A 16,212-nucleotide genomic window follows, 5' to 3' on the forward strand; every position below is an offset into this window, starting at 1 on the left:
CACTCTGGACAGTACTTTATTGAGTTCCTCAGACCCCTGGGCAGGATCACACAGATTCCTGGGGCACTGGCACTTCCCACCAGCGCTGGCCTGTGCCTGGTCTGCCATCCCTGAGCAGGGCAGGAAGGAGCCCCATGAGGGCAGAGAGGCCTTCCGGGGGAGGGGGGCGTGGCTGGGAGGAGGCAGTGGACAGCCGAGCCCCCTCCCTAGCACACAGGTGGGTGATGGGCCCCGGCCGTCGGCAGCGAGGACCTGCTGTGGAGCAGCTCAGGCCCCGACCACCGGGGCCTCGTAGTTGAGCACGTAGTAGTCGTGGACATACATGAGCACGGCCACTGGCTGCCCAATGATGAGCGTCAGCCACACAGCTGCGTTGCCGTAGTTTCCCTGGAAGAAGCGGCTCACTATCCATGCCAGGGGTATCTGGGGACACGGGGCCACGGTCAGTGGGCCATAGTGACCACAGGGCTGGCGGCTCCCGGGGCAGCGGGAGAGGGTGGCTGCAGAGGGAATGCTCACCTGAGCCATCATGCCTGTGAAGGCCCAGAGGCGGAACATGTGCAGGGGGATGCTCACCAGGTACTGCAGGGGGAGTGAAAGGGTCAGCTGCCACTTCGGGCCACACACACACACCCCTAAGGTGAGGCCATGATGCCTGCAGAGCACTGACCTCATGGAAGAAGGCCGAGGCAAAGAACACCCCCATCCTGGCTACCCACTTGCTGCTGCCCCGTCGAAGCATGGGCTTGTAGAAGTGCCTGTGGAGGGAGGGGGCCGTGGGATGGGTGCCCGGGACCACACGAAACCGCACACCCACCAGGCTCATTCCTGCCCGTGCCCACCTGAGGCACCACTTGTGCACAGGGATGTTCCAGTTCTGCCAGAAGTAAGTGACGGACTCAGAGTTCCTAGGAACAGACAGCGGCAGTGAGTGACCAGCTGGCACCATAGCCCAGCCCCCAGCCCCACGCCCAAGGCCACCCACCACCAGTCCCGGTAGAACTCCCGGTCTCCAAACTGCATGAGCTCAGCCACGGCGTTCATGCAGGAGTGGAAGAACCAGTAGAAGAAGATGAGCCAGATGAGGTGGTTGGGGACCTGTGGTTGGGGGGAGGCAGGTGCCAGGTTCCAGAACACCCCACCCACCGGCTCACTCGTGCCCCACCCTACCCAGCCCCGTGGCTCACCGCCAGCTTCAGCAGGCGCTCGACGATGCGTGAATAATCCATATCCTGCAGAGACAGAGCTGAGCTGGCTCCCCGAGCCGCAGCCCCACCCCCACCCGTCATCCCCCACCCCACCACAGGAGAGCCTGACCCCTCACCTTGAAAGGCTTCATGGAGTTCTGGATGGTGGGGACCATCCACTGCAAAAGAGGGCACACCGTCAGCCCCCTGGCTACCCTGAGCTCCCGCTCCCGCTCCGGCCCGGCCCCGCCGGCCCCGCATACCTGCTGGATCAGCCCCACCTGCAGCTGAGTCAAGAACAGCTGAGGGAAGAAGCAGAGCAGCAGGCTGAGTCCCCCAGCAGCCAGCAGACCCCAACCCCAACCCCAACCCCTCGAGGCACCACCGCCCCGCCTCCATCCTCACCATCTCAAGGAGCCGCCGCAGCAGGAAGCGCTTTCGGATGCGGGGAGAACGGGGAAAGTTGAGCTCGTAGCACAGAGTAGGAGCAAAGAGGAAGTAGTACAGATCTGGAATGGCAGGGTGGGGCTAGGGGGCCTGCTCCATGCTATCCCTCCCTGGCTGCCCTCTAGCCACACCCCGGGAACGGTCCTCACCACGGTAGGTCAGGTTGTCTGGGTAGCTCACGGTGCGCGGGGCCGCTCCCCCGTTGGCCTTCTTACCTGCAGAAGCTGCAAGCAAGTTGGGGCGGGGGGGTGGGGGGGGTAGGGGGGTGGCGTGTGAGGCCTCGCTGCTGCCCAGGTCTGGCCCCATGGCAGGTGGCACAGGCTCCAAGGCCCCAGCCCCAGGCAGCCCCTCACCAGACTTGGCTTTGGCCTTAGCTTTTCGCTCTCGGCACCACAGGTTGACGTCCCGGTAGGAGAAGAGCTTGAGGAAGAGGATGGTGTACACCATCAGAGCCAGCACGGAGCCCACTGCGGGAGAGGCAGGCTCAGGCCACAGCCCCCCCACACCACCCGCGGGAGAGCCACGGCCACAGGCACAGCCCCTGTGGTTGACCTGGGTCTCTCCTGCGGGCCCAAGACAGGTGGGAACGGGTGGGATGAGGGAAGGGGCACACCTGGAGTGATGGACTCAAGCAGCAAGGCCACAGCAGCCGGGAAGCAGAGAATGGTGGCCAGGTTGACCACGTGCAGCAGCAACCCTGCCTGTTCCGTCAAGGCACCCTGGGGGGGGGGGGGGGGGGCGGGGGCAGCGTGCTCAGCCAGAGCCCCCACTCCCTGGGGAAGGGCTGCCAGGCCTGGGGCACAGGCCCTCCCAGGGAAGCTACACACAGCCTGAAACACAGGCCTAATGAGGAGAGCAGACCTCTAGGCAGGGCAGGGGACACGAAGGCACTGCTTACCACTGCCAGGCGCTTCTCCACCTGGAATGCAGCCACAGCAAAGACATTGGCCACTGAGGATGGAAGTGCCATGGGGCGATTCAGGCCCAGGTCAAGGCCTGTCCCCACCCGAAGCCCTCCCTGGCTCCCAGCTCACCAATAACTAGGCACAGGGCAGGCCAGCTGTAGGGGTCCTTCAGGAACAGAGACACCACCTGGATGGGGTCCACCAAGATGCCATACCTGGGGATGGGGGAGTGGGGGGTGGGGATGAGGGCCTGAGCAGGTGGGGAGAGGCCTCAGGGGCAGGGTAGGGGCCCTGGGGAAGACACTCACTTGATGAGGTTTTCTAAAAATAACCGTGCATTGCTCAAGATCTGCAAGAGAGAGGAAGGGCACAGCCCCATGAGCCTTGGCCACAGGGCACCCACCCCAGCTCGTCCCAGCACCTATAGCGGCAGGAGCCCTGGGTCCGGATGGCAACCCGCACCTGCAAACCCAGGACGCAAGCCCTGTCTGACCTCCACGCCAACGCTGAGACTTACCACCCACCTCACCCCACACTGGTGCAGGGACAGCAAGTATTGCCATTGCCCGCATCACCCCAGACACGATACTGGCGTCTGCAGTGTTGCAAAATGACCTGACGCCTAGCAGCCCTCATCTGTCCCACTGGGTTGGTGACGGCCCCAAGGCCCAAGCCTGCCCAAGAATGTCCCTGCAGTGCCTCACCCAAAACTTGCAGTGCCTGGGTGAGCGGCAGGTGCCACACCAGGGGTGCCCATACCCTGGGGAGTGGGGAGAAGCAGCGGACCAGAGTTCTAAGGGGCTCAGCAGCCAGGCCTGGAGTGCCACCTGGTGCTTGGGCCCCTGCCCCTCTCCCGCTATCCCTGTAGCATCCAAGCCTGGGCACGTGGCCCCAGAGCAGCTTCCAAGGGCAGAAACCCCCTCAAGCTGGGCTCCTGGCTCCAGCCTGGGGCTGGGGAGTGGCTTCCCTCTGCAGGCACCTGGGTCTCCTCCTCCACCCACAACACACACACCCTGCCAAGTGCCCCAAGCTCAGGCCCTGACCAGGGCTCATGGTAGGTCCTGTGGAAAAGTGATGCCAGCAAGGGGACACTCATGGGTCCCCTGACTGCCAGGTAAGGACTTCGCACAGAGATGACAAACAGGGACGGGGGTCCTGCCCTCCCAAGCCACCCGCCTGACCTGCCAACCTCCTGCCAGGCACAGATGTGCTGCCGTCACACCTGGTAGTGGCCTGTCCTGAGAGCCCACAGAAGGCAGGAGCCAGAGCTGCTAACGGGCAGCGCTCACCTCAAGACCCAGGCCACGGAGGGACGCAGCAAGCAGCCTAAACATGGGACACAATCTCCTTCAGCGAGGGGGCAGTGGAGGCACCAGAAGCAGGGGAAAGGTTTTGGGTCTGCGCCAGGCACCGGAAGCAGGGGAAAGGTTTTGGGTCTGCGCCAAAGGGCCAGGCAGGCCCAAGGGCTGCAGGGAACACAGGTTGCTGCTCAGGCTGCCAGTACAAACCCAGCCCAAGCATGGCCTCCAGAGGCCAAGGACACAACACCTCCTGAGATGACGTCAGGCAGGCGTTTGACCCACCATCCCCTTGCCTAGCCAGCTTCCCACCCACCAGACTGTGTTGCCCCCCACCGCTCCCTGGAGAGCCTCCTGGGGCCACCGGCAGGGAGGGCGTGGGTGTGCCTGGAGCCCCTTCCACATGGGTAACCACCGGAGCCGTACCCGAGGCCGTCATGTCGGGGCAAGGGTCAAAGGTCTCTGGCCACATCAGTCTGAGCGGTGGGGGCTGGACCCAGACAGGAGCTTGCCCCCTGCCCCACCCTGTGGGCTTGCCCCTTTGAGCCCTGGGCTCTAGCTGTTTCTGGGCCAGGGCTGCTGGCCCCACCCCCACAAGGTGCCAGCGGGAACCGGGCCCCAGAGGCAGGGGCCACAGCCAGGCCACACGGTGAGGTGGAGGCAAGAGCTCTGTCTAATCCCTTCGTGGGGGCACCTAGGACAAAGGCTGAGGGAGAGAGGCCAGGTGCCCTCAGAGTCGGGGCTTGGGGCTGCCAGACTAAGCCCAAGAGCCATCCGCTAAACCCTGCTCCCCGCCAGGCCAGGCCTGCCAGGGGTTCCACGCCCACAAGGGCCATTCAGAACAGCAGAAGAAACTCTTTTTTGGACCCCCAAGACCACTCACATGTGCTGTTCCTGGGATTCAACAGGGACGAGAGTTGCGTGTGTGGCCGATGCAGGGACCATCACCATAACTTTCCCCCCGCCAGCCCAGTGCCTCACGCAACCCAGCCACATAAGCGCTGGCCCCTTTCCCCCAGAGGGCAGAGCTGGTACCCAGGCAAAGGTCAGCCCCGAACGGAGCCCTGGCCACAGGGCCACCTACTCCGATACCATGCTACTCACCAGCATCACCACACACCAGTTCAGGATCCCACGATAGTTGCTAAAGCCACTGTCAGAGCTGAACAAAGAATCTTGCAGGCGGTGGCACCTGGTAGGGCAGGAGGCACACCCTCATAAGTAGGCACCAGCAGAGCACCCTGGGCCATGAGAACCCTGGGCAGGACCAAAAGCGGGCTCACTCCTCCAAGTCCAAGGGCAGGTCAGGGCCCAAGAGCCCAGCCAAGTTCAGCCCCTCAGGAGCCAACCTCAGGGCCCAGGGCAGGGCAGACCCCAGCCCCTTCCCCTGAGCGGCTCTCACCCATCCTGGCCCGGCAGGGTGGTCCGGGCCCCACCCAGCCCTCTCTTCTGCCCACACATCCTACTCCCCATCTACAATCACAGGAGAGCCAGGCAGGGATGAGCTCTCAGGGCCACCAGAAGCCTGGCCTCCCAGGCAGTGGGCAGGGTCATGCCACAAACAAGAACAGCACAGCTGGCCCTGCCCAGCCCAGGGCTACGTGCAGCTGGAGCACCCCAGGCCAAGAGCCTGGCCTCACTCCCCAGAGGCCTCTGGCTGCCACCACGAACGCTGGCTACAGAGTGGTGATAGGCCCACAGGAAGAGGCCATTCCAGGATCTACAGGCCCACCTGCAATGCTGTGCAGAAGCGAGGGCCTCACTGAGTCAGCCTATCGTACCACCCAGCACCCTGAGGGCCCCCCCCCCACCCGACCTCAGACAACCTCCTCCTCCATTTGGCCTACACAGCTTTGAGTGTGCACAGGGATCCAGGCCAAGGGCCAGCTGAGCACCTGGACGTACATGCACCTTCCCGGGGTCAGAGGCCCAACCCTCATACATTCACGTAGCCTCCGGTTGTTTCTCAAAAATCATAACCTGTCCCAGCTCGGCCACAGGATGAGCGCTGTGTTCCTGCCCAGAGCGAGGGGGCCGAGAGGAGCCCACCCAGGTGCCAGATGCCTAAGGGCAGAGAGGTCTCCCCCAGAAGCAGGAAAAGGCAACTTCAGTGCCCACCCATGAGACTTCCCACCTACTGCTGAGGTCGGGGACACATAAGCAGATTCTCACATCCCTGCCTGATCCTCCGGATGACACAGAGGTAGAGGAAGGGCCACAGCACGGCTGGGGCAAGGCCCAGACCCAGCTCCCAGCTCTCTCAGTTTGCGGCCCCACCCCACCCCAGCTGCCATGCCACCAAGAAGCCCCACACAACATTGAGCAAGGCCTCCGGTTTTGTAAGACATGAGGCCAGGGACACACATCTCCACCTCTTGAGACACCCAGGTAGGAAAAGTGGGCTCAGGTGTACACACCAGAATCGCGACAGCACAGATGTCCTCTCAGTGCTGACCCCTCCTCAGTGGCAAGCCTTCCTTTGGTCGGGGTCAACACCTAGACAGCGCCACACAGGAAGTGAGGGACTGGAAAGGCTGAGATGCTACTCAGCACTCTTTAGCGAGGGCAGTGGCAAGGTCTGTACCGCGCCTGGCCCACGTCTGACCTCCTTGCATCCAGCTTCCCAGTCTGTCCTGGGCCTGGCGGTGAGGCCACCAGGGGCCCTCTTCTCCCCGAGTCTCTGCACTTGCTTTCCTGTGAGGCCAGCACAGGTCCAGGGCCTCACTCCCCAGAGGGGACAATCTCTGGGCCTGTCCACTAGACAGGGGCCTCCCCAGCCCTTCCGCCAAGTTTGAATCTGTCCACTTTCACTGGAAGTGTCCCAGAGGCCCTGGTGCCACAACCTGCCACCCCCATCTGCACAGCGTTTCACAACAGTGTGACCCCTTGCCCGCTTCGGGCCACCAAGGAGACCATGCCGGCTTTATTTTCAGCAATCTCTAAGATGAAAACAGGGGTGGAAACGGGTATTGTTTTCCATATCTGACACCAAATGATACTATAAAAGCTTTTTCAGATTCCTGTGTCAGGCTCTCAAGGCCTTCCCAACCTGCCCACACCCACTCCCTAGGTCCCCCCACCGGGCTCCCGACCATCCCCCTGCCCCAGGCAACCCCATTTCCACGCACATCAGAGACCCAGGGAAGGAAGCCCACCACCCACCAAAACCCATAAGGCCCAGCCTTGCCGGTGCGCTCAGCAGCAGTGGGCCAGAGGGCAGGCAGGCAGGATATGGCCACAGTCTCCAGAGCTACCTTTGTCACCCTCTCCCCTACTACCAGGGCCACCCACACCTCTGTGCCTTCCAGCGGCCCCACACCTGCTCCCCAGGGCCACTGTAACTCATCGCGTGTATCATCTCGCTCAACTCTCCCATCAACTTTGGGAGGTAGGTGCAAAGGAAAACTAAGCCTGGCCAAAGTTCAAAGCTTCCCCAGGGGCACAGCCCTCAAGTGTGGATCACAACTGGGGACCACGTGGTCCAATTCCAGGGCCAAGGGGAGCCAGGAGGGGGCAGACTGCCAGCTCTCCTCCCAGCTGCCACTTCCTCAGCACTTCCTTCACCAGGCCTCGGGGCTGAGCCCTGGGGTACAAGGTAAGGAGGCAGGCTCTGCATCTGGGAAGACCCCAGCGGAAAGGAAGAAACAGAGGGCAACCCAGGAACAAACACCCTGGGAGAGCCCTGAGACTAGAAGGCCCTGCCGGGAGTGTCCATGAACAGAGAGCCAGATGCCACGGGCAGTGTGTGGGGTGCCCTCTCCTTCCTGCCCCAGAGCCACACCTGGCCATGGCCCGGAAGAAATGAGTTCACACCCAGAGCCTGACCCACCTGCCCAGGCCAAGGCGAGCAGGAAGTGCAGGGAGGGGAGGAGGCCTAGAGCCCAGGGAGCAAGGAGGAATAGGGAGGGAAAGGCAATAAGCAGAAGGGAGGGGAGACAATTGAGAGGAGGCTGGCAAGGAGATGAGTAGGAGCCAAATCCCAGGAGGGCAGCCAGAGCCAGCTCTGACCCTGGCGGCCCTCTGGGCCCTGGGTCACCGGCCTTTGAGAAACAAGCACACACAGCCTGCACGACCTGGAGACCGGGAGAGGACCGTCCTTGCCAGCTCCCTCCCCAGCCCTGGGCAGGCCCACCCCTGCCGTCTACTGCTCCTCTTCCCAGGGGGCCCAGACTTCCAGGCCTGGCAGACGGGGCTGCCACTTGCTCAGCCCAGCTCCCAGGGACATGGGAGAGGCTTCTGGACAGCTGGCCCTGGCAGAGCAGGGAAGTGACTGCCCATCCCAGAGGTGCAACTTGGCCCAAAGTCAGCACTCCCCATCTTACACAAAAGGACACCAACTCCTGCCACCCCTGGAGGAGAGCATGCTAGCCACGCCCCTGCCTCCTGACCGGCACTTAGCAGAGGGGACTCCAGGACCCTCGGTCCTTTGCAGCCTCCTTCAGCACCTTCCCAGGCCCGCAGGAAACAAGCCCCTTTCCCCGCCCCCCCCCCCAACCCCACCCCTGCAGGAAAGGCACCCTCCTCCTCGCTTCTGCTCCTCCACCACAGCGCCTTCAGGGACTCCGGGCCTGACCTTTGCTCACACTGCTCAGTGCTGACATCATCTTATCTCTCAGGTGGACTGGGAGCACCACAAGGGCAAGGCCCCTGGCCACCTCACCCACCCTCTCAGCACAGTGAAGAAAGCCTCCGTTCTTGGGTACTGAGAGAGCAAATCCTTGCCAACAGGCTGCCTGGTTGCCCACTTCCTCCTTGATAACCTCTAGCCCCAAAGGCGCCCCCAAAGCCAGAGCCCCCGAGGACACCCGGGCCACACTGAAGGCCAGAAGTGGGAGAAGGAGGTTGGAGGCAGCCGACACCCTGTCCTTCCAAGTCCTCCCAGTCAGTCAGGTTTCCTCCCCCAACCCCTTCCCGCCAGACCTTCAGATAAACAGGGTGCCCACCTGTGGGCACTTCGAACCCCTCTCCTGTACCCCAACCAGGGGTTGAGAGTCCCAGTATAGGACCCAACTTGTTCTGACAAGGTAAGCAGGGCCCCAGCCCAGCCAGGCACTGGGTGACGGAGGGACGAGTGTGTCAGGAAGGGAGGAAGGGACCCCCGCGAAGACGACTCTTGGGAGGGTCTGCAGGGAGAGAAAGACTCTCACGCTGCCCTGTGCCGACCCTCAGGCAGTCCCAGGCTCCTGCCGGCTGCCTCCCCAGCAGGTCCACCCTCCTATGGGAGACCTCCTACCACCAAGGCACCCCTCACAACCCCCAGGAGAGACCCCCTCAATTACAAACGACCTGATCCCTCCTTCTTCCAGACACAGAAAACTTGTGCGTAGCAGAAGCCAGCCGGCCTGGGGGTCCGCGTCCCGAGTTACCCTGAGGAAGAGCCTAAGGACCCACATGAGGATGTGTAGAGAGAGGGGCGGGGGTCTGAAAGCCGGACTGCCGCCGGATCCCCTCTGGCCCCCACGTGGGTGACCTTGGCAAGTGACTCTCCACTCCTATGCCTCAGTGCCCCCGCAGGGGCCCAAGGGGGGGCACACCTGTCCACGCCAAAGTCCGGGAGCCAGGCTCTCCGACTCGGAGCCCGCGCTGCTGCGGTCACGCCCGGGGATGTGGGGAGGGTCTCGGGCAGGGGTTAGGGGTGAGACGCCTCGCTACCTCAGATCCCAGTGGCCGCTGCCCACGTCGGAGTCTCCGTCCTCGCCCTTGTCCGGGGCCGGAGTCGGCGCCGGCGCGTCTCCCCCGGCGCCCACGTCCCGCACCTCCTCTTCCGCCACCGTGGGCCCACCGCCGCCCTGGCTCGAAGGCCGTGAACCCGTCCTCCGGCGCCGGGAGCCGCCCGCGCCGCCGCGGTCGCCCATTGCCTCAGCCCGCACCCCGTCCCGGCCGAGTCGTGGCCCGCCGGGCTCGCAGCGCCCAAGGCCCGCGGCCCCGCCTCCGGACTCTCGGCCAACGGCCGCCACCGCCCCCTGCCGGACGCCGTAGCCCGCGCGCAGGCCCGGGCCGCCAATCAGCGCGCGCCCTCCGGGCAGCCCGAGGACCACGGTCTGGGCTCTCCGGGAGCCTCTAACTGGCCAGCCGCGGCGGCGCGCGCCCGTTTGTAGTCCGCGGGCGCGAGGGGTATTCTGGGAGTCGTGGTCCCTCCCCCCCCCGCGCGCGCGGCACCCTGGGAGCCGGGGCCGCCCAGCGCGGCGCACGCTGGGAGTCACGGTAGCGGGGCTCAGGCGGGAGCGTGTCTGCTGGCGGACGGCCCGCGACGGGGCCACTGCCCCGCGGGCCTCAGCGTCTCTGCGGAACTCGTCAGGCTTCCTGGCAGCTGCGGGCCGCCCCTGACCGCTTGCCTGCTTCTTCTCCCACTGTGTAAACACCGGGTTTCGTCATTCCCCAGCCGAGGCGCGCAGTGTGGGGTGTAGATTATGGAGAAATGCCTCTTGCGTTACCGTCCGGCCGCCCACGTCCCTGGGGATTCGCCTCGCCCACCACCCAGCGTGTTGGTTCCGGAGCGCGCGGCGCGACGCAGTTGTGCTCCACGAGCCCTCTGGTTACCACCGCAGAAGCACCCTCTTTACTTCGGCTTAGGTTGTTCCAACAAGCGCCGGACCAAAAGATGGAGCAAGAGAAAGCCCTCCCAGGCCCCGTGTCCCTGGGAAGCCCGCCCGGCCCACTGACCCTACCTCAAAGTGCCCAGCAAGGACAGGGGAGGTGCAGCCCCCCCCCCCCACTCCCATCCCCGCGTGGCCACACTGTGGCCCGCCTCCACCCGGCCCCCCTTGCACCCACCTCCACAGACTTGCAGGGCCTCCCTCACTTCCACTCCGGCTAGTTTTGCCAGGGCTCGTGGAGCCTGGAGTGTCGGATGGTGGGGACCCAGAGGCTTCCGTATCATTCCACAACCGCACAGTACAACCCGCTAGGGAGCAAGTGTGCCTTCCACCTTAGCTTGACACACATCTTTGCATAGGGCATGGAGTGTGAGCACCCTGGATTTCAGAGTGTGAGGGTTCACTGGAGGCTGAGGGAGGGTTTACCCAGCAGCAAAATGCGTTAGCCATTCACTCCCAAGGTGAGCAGGACCAAGAGCACCTGTCTAGAAGCAAATGAACTGAGAGGTTCAGCCTCAAGTTAGTGGCCTCCATGGACTGGCCACTGCCTTTCTCCCCGGACACACCCCTGTTCCACCACCTTCACCACAGTGCCTGGGCCCCCTAGTGACACGTTCCTGTTGCCACTGGGCCATCTAGGACTGATACCAGCCTAGCCTCTCTACCTGGCAGGCTAGGGCTATCTGATAGGTGGCTTCGAGTAACCGGGCTGCCCTGACTGGGGCTGGAGAGCCACTCCCACACACCCACGCAGCTCAACTTGGGTGAGTCAGGATCAATCTTGTCTCCTATCCAGTCTTCCAAAACTCTCATCTGTTCATTGGGTGGTCTGGGCCAGGCAGAGCTAGGCCTTTCTGAGTACTGATCCCAATGGAGGGGGAACAAAGGAGAGGGTCCTCTCGGGAGGCCAGCATGGAGGAGTGAGCCCTGGGAGCTCTGCCACACACACCCACGAGTCTCTGCATGCCTTCTGGCCGTGCCATCCTTCAATACAGCGCCAAGAACTGGAGGCCCCGCCCAGGCGGGCAGAGATTGGCGACTCGGGCTTCCAGGAGGCCTGCAGAGGCCGAGTGCAGTAGTCAATAATGAGTGAAGGGTCATGTTGGAGGCAGCTGCCTGTGCCCACATCCCAGCTCCAAACTGTCGGCTGTCAAGTGGCAGTGGGAGTAAAGCAACCAGAGTGGACAAGGGATCACCAGGGGGGACCAGTCTGGTGGGGAACTGGTGGGACAGCCAAGGTTCTGGCACTGGAGTTGAGTGAGAGGAAAGCCAGGCATCAAGTTAAGAGGTAGGCACAGGCTGTGAGAACACCAATAAGGAAGAGCCTCAGTACTGGTGTGGGCTGGTCCTGGAGGGGGACATTGCCTGTGGGAGAGTGTGGGCCAGGCCTTGGGAGGGAGAGTGGGCCAGTGCAGCAGCTTTAGAATTCCCCCTACCCCGGAAGCTCCAGTTACCTTAGGATCCAGGGCACCGGGGGGGAGGGTAAAGGTTAAGGTAGGTGGGGTTTCTTGGTGACAAAGGTGTACAAGAGGGGTTGTGGAAGAAAGCTCAGTGGGGATTTCCCTGCCAGGGGCAGCAACTGATTAAGGGACTAGAGGCCAGGAGCCTTGCAGGCCTGGCTGGAAGAGGTTCAGAGGTTAGAACCTCAACCTGTGGCTGAGGTGCCCCAGGCAGGCCACTGAGGTCTGTGAAGGGTGCGGCCAGCCGGGAGACATGGGACATGGTGGTTAGCAGACCATGCTGCCCATTCTTTGGGATACAAAGTCCTGTCCACGGAAGTCTGTGGAGACTGAGGGTTGGACTCATCCCAGGCCTCAGGGAGTCAGCCTTCATCCTTCCACCCCCCATTGCCCCTCAGGGTCCTGAAGAAGCAGAAATCACCAGTCTAGACTCAAAAGCTGGGAAGGAATGGGCATTCCTCCCTGCCATTGGCACCCACCCAGGGGTGACTCCAGGTGTAGGGTGGGTGAGGTACTGGGACAGGACTTATGTCAAAGGCAGGCCTTGGATAAGCTGTTCTCCCCGCTGATTGTCCGTGTGCAAATTTGGCGAATGCTTACCCCAGCCTGGGGACAGTGAAGGTCAAAGGTCCCTGACCTCTACCAATAACAGGGGCTTTCACTCCTAGGGTTTTACTCTTGACAGTGCTCCCCAGAAGAGGGTGCCCACCTCCATGTGAGCCCCACCACGAGCAGCCTACCAACTGACATCCTCCTGAAGGTCAGGCGCCCCTGCTGTCCACTCTGATGAAGTCTAGGCAGGCCTGTCTCTGCTGGGGTTCAGCTGGCTCTGGGATGACCTGGTTTGACTACATGTCTCCAAAGACTTTGGGCCTCTCAGCTCATACCTGCCAACCTGAGTATCAGGGGGCATTGCTGGGGCAGGGGGGTCCCTGTTCCTGGCCTGTCCCTGACCAGCACAGTCCCACCCCTCATCTCAATTTGATTCATCCTGTCTAGAGCTTGAGGGCTGTGGGTGGCTGTGGAAGCCTCTCTGTCCCCTGGGTGGCCCCTCCCCAGAAGCAGCATGAGTCAGCTGTCTGTGGAGGCCTCCTCAGACAGTGGGGGTCAAGATGTGAGCAGCAGGAAGCAGAAAGAGGCCAGACTTTGCACTTTCTCCTGTTCCCATTTTCTCCACTGGCATTGAGAAGGGCTTGTTGGTGGCTGTCAAGCCTGAGGAGCAGCAGGAGCCCCTATGGGAAGAGTAGACACACCTCTGCAGGCCCTGCTGTACCTACTCGGGTGATTCTAGATCACTCTTGGGCCAGGCCTGAATTCAGGCTGGAGATCCTAAGCAGAGCCGAACAGCAGAGCCTAACCCCAGTTCCTGGCTCAGAGCAGACTAACCTGCCAGCTGCTTTGCATTGGGGGGGGGGGGGGGGGGTAGGAGGGGGGCGGTTCTCCCGTGGCTTGGCCTGCCAAGTTGGCCCTCCCATGGGGAAGAAGATAGCCCTCCCGAGCAAGGGGACAGTGCCACACCCTCACGAAAGGTAGTGACATGACCTCAGGGCTGTGTGGGCAGGCTGCCACTCCCAGCACTGGACCTGCACCAACCTTGCCTCTGGGATGCAGCAGGGCTAGGAAGCCGCCCCCCAGACATCCCAGCACCCCCTGTGGCATGGGCCCAGCACTGGATACATCAACCCGACACTCCAAGTTCTATCAAGAGTGGCATTTATTCTCCTCGTGGAGGTGCGGCGCTCCGGGGAGCTGGTGCTATTGTGCTTAGGAAGGAGGTCTGTCCGTCCGTCCGTCTGTCCGGCCGGCCCAGCCCCAAACGGGGGCGGAAGAGGGGCGCGGCCCGAGTAAAAATCCCGGCCTGTTCCGGGTGGGAGTATGTACAAGGCGGCGGGGCGCAGGCGGGGGTGGGGGCGGGGCAGGCCGGCGGCCGCAACCCCCACCCGAGGGCCCCCGCATCTCGGGCCCTACTCGTAGAATCAGTACAAAATAGGTGCTACCTAAACGTTCCTTCTACCTGAATTCGCTAAGTCGGTTATTGTGCTGCTTAGTTATGGGGGCGGGAGGGGGCCCATGGCTTTCCACGGCGGCGGGGTGTACGGAGAAGCGGGAGACCCTGGCCGGCCCACGGCCCTCTGGCCTTCTCCTTAGGTAGGTAGACAGGCGTGTGGGGGTTGGGTGGGGCGCCTGTGTGTGCGTGTGCATGCGGGTGTGCCCAGCACAGGAGGGCAGGCCCCAGCTTGGGAGCTGTGTGGACACGAGTTGCGGTATAGAGGGTTTGGATACGGGCCCTGCTGCGCTAGGCCCTCAGTCTGCTCCTGCAGGTGCGGCTCGGCGGCAACTCGGTGCCCACTGGGGTGGCGCTGACCAGGTCATACACTGCAGTGTGCACCTTTTGTCTGGCCTGGGGCCTTGGCCCCACACAGCAGAGCCTAAGTGGCCGAGAGATGGAAGGACTGAGAGTCGTTATGGGTGGCCCTGGTCGCGCTGGGCCTTGGGGGCCCTGGGTCTGTGCCACCTGAGCTGAGAACGCTAGGCCCAAGTCAAAGGTAGAGCCCAAGTGCACCCAGCACTGGACCCGGGCCGGGGTGGGGAAGAGGTAAAGGGGATGCAGGGTTGGGTCTAGGGGCCAGGCCTTTCTCTGCATGTGCGGCCCTCCTTGGCCCACCCAAACCTGATGGACGCCTGTCACGAGCGTGCAGCCCCTGCAGGCCGCTGCATCCCTGGCCGACTCTGCAGCGGGCCTGGCACATAGTAGGTGCCCAATGAACAGTTGGTGGGTAATGGATGACTGAAGGAGGGGTCTTGGGGGCAACCACCCCGCCCCTGCCCCCTGGAACCATTACACCCGCAGGACTCTGCCGTGGGGGGGAGTAGGGAGGAGGAGGGGAAGAAAGTCTGCGCGTCCGGCCCCGCGCAATGTCCCTGATCTAGGGGCCTATGGGGTGGATAGGGCAGGGGGATACCTGATTCTCAGTAACTCTAGAGGCGGCGGCAGCTTCGCATGCAGTGCGCATTATTGCTCTATAGTCGGCATCGGACTAACTAAGAGGGAGAGGGAGCGGGCAGCCCCGGGAAGGGACGGGAGGAGGGCTGGGGCTGCATGCAGTGACGTCACAAAGGCGGCGGCCAATGGGGCGGGCCCTTGGGGCGGGGTCGCCGCCGAGGCTTTGGCATAGACGGGCGAAAGTTGGCAACAGAGTGGGGGCGGGGCCTGGGGCTCGAGGGTGGGGCCCAGGTGGGGGCGGGGTTCGGGGGCGGGGAAAGTGATCCCGGACATCCCAAGCCCCGGGCGTCGGCGGGAAGGATGGGGGCCTCAGCGCCCCTTCCCTGACCCGAGTGCAATCCGTTCATAAATAAAACGTACAAATACAGAAAGAAAGAAACCCGACGCGTCCGCAACCCCCCCAGGGGGCTTTACCCGCAAAGCGAATACAGAGAGGTGTGTAATGGGCCGTGCCCAGGCCTGCCTGCCGGGCCCCAGGATCCGTCCTCCAACACCGAATGCCGGGGGACGAGGGAGGGGGCCCCGGGGCAGGGCGGGAGTGGGGTCTGAGGAGGTCGGATAAGTCCATGCGATTCGATATGCGTCATTATTATTCGTTATGAAGGACAGAGCCCGGGAAGCTGGGCTGGAAGAATTCGGATTTGGCAGAGGATGCGGGGCGAGGGTGGGAGAGCGGCTTGGACTGAGGCCCCAGAAAGAACCCGAGGGAGAGGGGTGCCGCCGTCCGCCTCTCTCCCCGATCCCCAACGCGTCTATCACTCCTGGGCTTCAGCGAAGACTGAGGAGTAGGGACGCCTCTGCAGGCCCCTCCCTCCTGCTCTACCCCCTCTTCCCCCCCCCCCCTCCCCGGTCTGCTCCCCGGACGTCTAGGCCGCAGGCCTGGCCCTTGAAGGTTTGGGAAAGGAGTGGGGAAGACCTGAGTCTCTGCGACGCGATCCAGGGGCGCAGAGGAGGGAGGAGGGGGGGTGCTCCCCACCTCACCCCACCCCGGTCTTCAGAGACCTAACTCGGAGATGAGGTTCGGTTCTGGGTCTCCTCGACCCTATTGCTGGGAAAAAGCCTGGGGCACCCTGGAGGGGAAGGGAGGGGGTTCGGGGTGGGTCTCCCCTCAGGACCCTATTGCTTGAAGGGGCCGACAAGGCCCCTGGCGGGCGGGGCGGGGCCGGGCCCCCTCCCTCTATTGCTGTGAGGAGGGGCCCGCCCTCCGCCCCCCCCCCGCAACCCCCCCCCCCCCGCCCGGGCGCTGGCGGAGACTTCCCTGGGGGCCCGTATTGCTGAGAGCCGCCCCGGCTGGGCTGGCGGAGGCACCGCCGCC

The 16,212-nt window shown here is 63.4% G+C and overlaps 1 protein-coding gene across 1 annotated transcript; it reads right to left on the reverse strand.

Annotated features, from left to right (window-relative positions):
• On the reverse strand, positions 1 to 9,928 carry DGAT1 (diacylglycerol O-acyltransferase 1). Its single transcript, XM_047842295.1, has 17 exons — positions 9,490 to 9,928; positions 4,942 to 5,029; positions 2,848 to 2,888; positions 2,669 to 2,754; positions 2,533 to 2,585; positions 2,248 to 2,353; positions 1,988 to 2,101; positions 1,784 to 1,858; positions 1,593 to 1,696; positions 1,451 to 1,489; positions 1,325 to 1,366; positions 1,188 to 1,232; positions 986 to 1,098; positions 843 to 908; positions 671 to 758; positions 520 to 582; positions 1 to 423 (listed from the first exon to the last, which is right to left on the reverse strand). Exons 1-17 carry the CDS (start codon positions 9,690 to 9,692, stop codon positions 268 to 270), a joined length of 1,482 nt encoding a protein of 493 aa, XP_047698251.1. The 5' UTR covers positions 9,693 to 9,928; the 3' UTR covers positions 1 to 267.
• Positions 9,929 to 16,212: the final 6,284 nt, after the last annotated feature.

Source organism: Prionailurus viverrinus, chromosome F2 (genome assembly GCF_022837055.1).
Source record: "Prionailurus viverrinus isolate Anna chromosome F2, UM_Priviv_1.0, whole genome shotgun sequence".
Taxonomy (NCBI): domain Eukaryota; kingdom Metazoa; phylum Chordata; class Mammalia; order Carnivora; family Felidae; genus Prionailurus; species Prionailurus viverrinus.